At 38.1% G+C, this 2374-nt stretch overlaps 1 protein-coding gene across 1 annotated transcript in view; it reads left to right on the forward strand.

The window, feature by feature from the left end:
• asns (asparagine synthetase) overlaps nucleotides 1-2374 on the forward strand; it is a 21838-nt gene that overhangs the window by 14430 nt on the left and 5034 nt on the right. Inside the window, exon 9 of the mRNA XM_014025273.1 lies at nucleotides 1593-1693. Coding sequence (XP_013880727.1) covers nucleotides 1593-1693 — 101 coding nt within the window. The remainder of the gene's footprint in view (nucleotides 1-1592; nucleotides 1694-2374) is intronic.

Below are 2374 nucleotides of genomic sequence, written 5' to 3' on the forward strand. Positions count from 1 at the left end.
CCTTCAGGGTGGATATAGCTCGCTAGCAGCCTCGCACCGAGAACCTATCCACGTCATCATTTACCCAGAATGCTTTGTGTGGAAATAAAATGGCCCCATCCGTGTTAAGTTTTTATAATTTTTAAAAATATAATTTAACAGTCTACAGTATTTTTACAGTCTTTATTTTACAGTTAAAATATGTTTATTAAATAAAGTCTAATGTTACAACTAATCGGGGATCCCTTTAAAAACTTTAAAAAAGATTTTAAGGATGTTGAAAATAACTTTATTCATTTTCAATGGCAAAAAAGTGGCTAAAAAGGTGAAGTAGCTGAAAAAGTATAAATCGCTGAAATACAGACTCATAGCACCCTTGGCATAAATGAGCTGAATGTTTTAATATATAAATTGTTGAAATAGCACAAAAATTGTGGAACGAGTTAGATGCCGAAAAACGTACGGAAGAAAAAATGATCTCATGCTATGAGGCATTCACACAATAAKYTTCTATGAAAATGAACAAATGAAAGTCAGACACTGCTTTTCAACSATGCTTTAACTGAATCAAAAAAACAAACTCATGAAACAGATCTGGACAGAAATGATTGWACTCTGAAAATAARGTGAACAAAGGGACATGTTAAGTCAAGGTGTGTCCACTAATTATCATCACAGGTGTCTACAACCCTGTAATCAGTCAGTGGGCCTGTATGTAGGCCTACAGATGCTCACTGTGCTGTTTGATGACATGCTGTGGACCACACTCAACATGGACCAGAGGAAGTGAAGGAAYGAGTTGWCTCAGGAGGTTAGAAAGAAAATTACAGACAAGCYTGTTAAAGMTAAAGGTTATAAGACCAWCTCCAAGCAGCTTGATGTTCATGTGACTACAGTTACACATATTCAAATAGATAATATGAATGGTAACAAAAGAGCTACAAAAAACTTCCAAACAAATTAAAGGTGAACTTCAGGCTCAAGGAACATCAMTGTCAGATCAACCATCCATCGTTGTTTGAGTCAAAGTGAACTAAATGAAAGACGACCAAGGAGGACACCAAATCCTAAAAAAGCCAGACTGGAATTTGCCAAACTACATGTTGACAAGTCACAAAGTTTCTGGGACGATGTCCTCTGGACAGAGGAGACAAAAATGGAACTTTTTGACAAGACACATCAGCTCCGTGTTGACAYAGGGAAAACTGAAGCATATGAAGAAAATAACACTGTCTCTACTGTGAAACATGGAGGAGGTCTGCTATGGTCTGGAGCTGCTTTGCTGCATCTGGCACAGGGGGTCTTGAATCTGAGCGGGGGACAATGAAATCTTAAGACTAACAAGGATTCTAGAGATAAATGTGCTGCTCAGTGTTAACATTTAGAATAAAAGAACACATCCTTATTTTAAGATGTATATAAATATTTTATTGAATAGTTCTGGAGTCATGTTGAAACCAGATAATAAAAACTTGAACCTACAGTTAGAATGAGTCAGAAACCACTGCTCTCATACTGTGTAAGCTGTGTACTCACTGTGTACTGATACTTTGACTTGTTTTAAATGAGTTGAGGCTGTTAAAGACAGGAAGTGACGAGTTGTTCCTCCTCAGGCTCCCAGTCCCACAGCAGCAGCAGAGGACAGCGTTCGTCTCCTGAAGGAGCTCTACATGTTCGATGTTCTGCGTGCTGACCGCACCACTGCTGCACACGGGTAATGAAACAAGATTCAGTCTCCAAACAGATCTATACAGGAAACTACTAATTACTTTGTCATTTAAAGGCATCCATGATTAGTTGTAACATTAGACTTTATTTCATAAACATATATTTTAACTAAAAATACTGTAGGATGTTCAGTTTTTATCATTTTTAAACTAAAAGTTTAAAAATATAGTACACGGATGGAGCCACTGAAAACATGGATGGAGTACAACAGAGCTGCTTCATGGAAGAAGAACCTCAGCCTGTTAGCTTTAGCATTAGCCCCTACGCTATCACCACATATGTATTAGCTCAGAGCTGAGGTCCTCCATCCACATGACAGAGAGGGGAACTCAAAAATGACTCAGCCTGGAACTGAAAATATGGATGGAGGACCTCATTTTAGCTTGTTTGTCGAGCTAAATAAGGTAATATAGCATCGACGTTAGCACAAAGGCTAACAGGCTAAACTGAGGCTTCATGCTACATGTTGCCATCTGGTTCCCAAGCAGAACCATACATTCTGACAGCATTTGTGTAGAAATATATCCATATATTTATTAATATAGCTGGGATTTTGACAAAATTAGTCAGCGTTTGGTGAGTTATTTTGAAAATACGGATGTTGTGCTTGTTCCTTTTCCTGTTGGTGCCTAGTGATATTTGTAGATTGATACCGGAGCAGCTCCAG

Source organism: Austrofundulus limnaeus, unplaced genomic scaffold (assembly GCF_001266775.1).
Source record: "Austrofundulus limnaeus strain Quisiro unplaced genomic scaffold, Austrofundulus_limnaeus-1.0 Scaffold464, whole genome shotgun sequence".
Classification (NCBI taxonomy): Eukaryota; Metazoa; Chordata; class Actinopteri; order Cyprinodontiformes; family Rivulidae; genus Austrofundulus; species Austrofundulus limnaeus.